At 40.8% G+C, this 2,984-nt stretch overlaps 1 protein-coding gene across 1 annotated transcript; it reads right to left on the bottom strand.

Moving 5' to 3' along the window:
• Positions 1-359: 359 nt before the first annotated feature.
• Positions 360-1,924, bottom strand: LOC107958754 (E3 ubiquitin-protein ligase ATL6). The gene has a single exon (XM_016894608.2). It carries the CDS (start codon positions 1,260-1,262, stop codon positions 438-440), a length of 825 nt encoding a protein of 274 aa, XP_016750097.2. The 5' UTR covers positions 1,263-1,924; the 3' UTR covers positions 360-437.
• Between the last annotated feature and the right edge of the window lie 1,060 nt (positions 1,925-2,984).

Below are 2,984 nucleotides of genomic sequence, written 5' to 3'. Positions count from 1 at the left end.
CAATTAAATATGACATACCACATATACTTCAAGTTGTACAAGACCAATTTCAAACATTAAAAATGGATAAAATTTTTAATATAAAAATTAATTTATTTTTCAAAAATTAATTTACACATCTTTTAAATATAAAATACAAAATAAAACTGGAATCTTAATATATATAAGGATTATATGACACGTTTATCACACAAACTTCGAGTGAAGTTTATTATTATTTTTATAATTATGCCAAAACTAAACATATTTCTCTACCACTAATAATTCTGGTTGAAAATAAATCAAGGTTGCGTGAGACAGTTAATGTTAAAATGGGAATTCTAATGATTAATTATACAATTCCATTACTATAACCACATCCGCATTTACTTGCTATTCACATATATTATTCCTGAGGCCTTAGCCCGCAGGCGAGAGGATCTAACCTTTTTCCCCTACTACTTTTCTTCGTCTTCACCTTCCCTTCCCAACAATACGTCGTAACTTCTCGTCCGTTTCAACTTCCCTCTTTTCGTAATTTGCTTCCTAATTTCCTCTGGCAATTTTAACGTAAACCTTTCCACTTTCTCTCCTGGTTGAATTACTGAGTGACCCGTCGAGTGAGAACGTTGAAACTTCCCCCTTATTTTCTCTGCCCTCGCTCCGCTTTCTTCATTCACTTGAATCACCACGTAAGCATTTCGTTCTTCCACTGATCCTTCTGTTGTTGGAGGACTCCATTCGTTGATGTTGTTGGAGTTGGAGTTGAGCTCAGTAGTGTTTGATTTAGTATCGGAATCGGGAGTGAGTTTAGCTCGACAAACGGGGCAGGTCACGTGGTAAGCCAACCAAGCGTCAATACATTGAGGATGAAAAACGTGACTGCATTTGGGTAGAAAACGTAGCTTTTCATCGTTCTCGAACTCGCTTAAACAAACCGCACATTCCAATGCCCCTTTCCCGATTTTAAGGTCTTTCACACAAGAATATATAAACACCGGGAAACTCTCGATCACAGACTGATCTAGACCTTCCGATTGGCAACTCTCGACTGTGGAAACGTCCGTCGAAATGTCGTTTAATTCTTTACATTGTCTGATATAAATGGAGAGGAAACCGATGAAGAAGAAAGCGCAAACGAGGATCATAACGACGATCACCATCGACGGCTCGAAGTGAGAGTAAAGGCCATACGACTCTTCCCTTGGTGCAACTTCTAGCTGCGCCGCCACAACAACGACGGTTACTGTGCACAAGAAAATAAAACGGTTGAGATTTAACATGAGGGACAGGGGAATTGAGATTTGGAGGATGAAAAGAGCAACGGTTATGAACGCACTCGGTATTTGTTTTAACTCAGCAGAAAAAGTGATGAAGTTGGTTCAGCATGCAGCAAACTCGACAGCATGCAGGCCATGAAGACCAAGTCATGCAGGAGCTACTGATGCAAGCTTATTTTGTTTATTTTGTAATTCCTAGTCAATGAAATGTAATCTTAGTTCATTTCTAACTAAGTTAGGTTGTTGACTGATGTAATTAGCTTATGTATAAGTTGTAAACACAACTTTGTATAAGTTTACAAGCCAAAATTTCAAGTTTCCATGTCATTAGTGGAGGTAGGTGATGTTTAGGTAATTATTTGCTGTTTTTGACAAGCTTAGTGCTTGGTTTATGTATTGGCATTGTGCCATTATGCAATTTATGAATGAAGTTCAGTTTGTTCATCAATTTTTCTCTTCATTTTTCTTAGCTTTTCTTTCTTTCTCTTGCTCGAATTCTCTTGTTTGCTCAGCAAGTCTCGAGACTTGCTTGACAAGTTTGCACTGAATCTGTTAGTTTCAGTTACAGCACCAACAATTGGTATCTAGAGCCTATTTCTTAAGGGATCTGTTACACAAATCCATGGCTTCATCAAGCTTTTCACCAGCTGCACCTCAAGTCTTCAATGGAGAAGGCTATCACATATGGGTGGTTAAAATGAAGACCTACATGCAGGCTTTCGATCTGTGGGAGGTGGTCAACTCTGATGTTGAACCAGAGCCACTTAGAGCTAATCCAACAGTGGCTCAGATCAGGCAGCATGCTGATGAAAGGACCAAGAGGCACAAGGCTATGTCTTGCATCCAAAACTCAGTGTCTGATGTGATTTTCACAAGGATTATGGCCTGTGAATCACCAAAACAGGCCTGGGACAAGTTGCAGGAAGAGTTTCAAGGGACAGAGAGGACAAGGCAGCAACAGTTGTTAAACTTGAGGAAAGATTTCGAGAATTTGAAGATGAAGGAAGAAGAAACTGTCAAGCAATATTCTGACAGGATTATGGCTGTGGTTAACAGCATCAGGCTCCTTGGAGAGCAGTTCAATGAAGCTAGGATAGTGGAGAAGGTGATAGCAACTCTGCCAGAGAGGTATGAGGCAAAAATCTCATCTCTCGAGGACTCAAGGGATCTGTCCACCATCTCCCTGACAGAGTTGATCAATGCTCTATATGCTCAAGAGCAGAGGAGAGCAAGCAGACTGGAGGAGCACAAAGAAGGTGCCTTTCAGGCAAGAACAAATACTGCCTACAAAGGCAAGAAGGCCTGGAGAGACAAGCCAAAGAATGATGCTGCAAGGAGAGAAGGTCAGACTTGCAAGCACTATAGAAAGGCTGGTCATTCAGAAGAAAAATGCTGGTTCAATCCAGATGCTGTGTGTCAGCATTGTAAGAAAAAGGGTCATGTTGAGAGAGTCTGTAAGAGCAAGGCCAAATCAAGGCACAATCAGACTCAACAAATGAAAGCTGAGGCTCGAGTAGCTAAGGAGGACAGTGACCAAGAGGAGCAAGTCTTTGCTGTGTCATGCTCAGCTGCTCAGGAAAGGTCCTCATCTGGTTGGCTCCTAGACAGTGGATGCACCAACCACATGACACCTGATGCTGCAATCTTCAAGTCTTTAGACAGAAGCTGCAAAACTAAAGTCAAGATAGGAAATGGTCATTTTATTCAAGCTGAAGGCAAGGGTGA

This window comes from Gossypium hirsutum, chromosome A11 (genome assembly GCF_007990345.1).
Source record: "Gossypium hirsutum isolate 1008001.06 chromosome A11, Gossypium_hirsutum_v2.1, whole genome shotgun sequence".
In the NCBI taxonomy this organism is placed as follows: domain Eukaryota; kingdom Viridiplantae; phylum Streptophyta; class Magnoliopsida; order Malvales; family Malvaceae; genus Gossypium; species Gossypium hirsutum.
Note: the sequence above shows the minus strand (reverse complement) of the source record. Positions and strands in the feature narration are given on the sequence as shown.

Coding starts and splice junctions, on each gene's coding strand:
- LOC107958754 (XM_016894608.2), bottom strand. CDS start 1,262: ATGTTAAATCTCAACCGTTTTATTTTCTTGTGCACAGTAACCGTCGTT.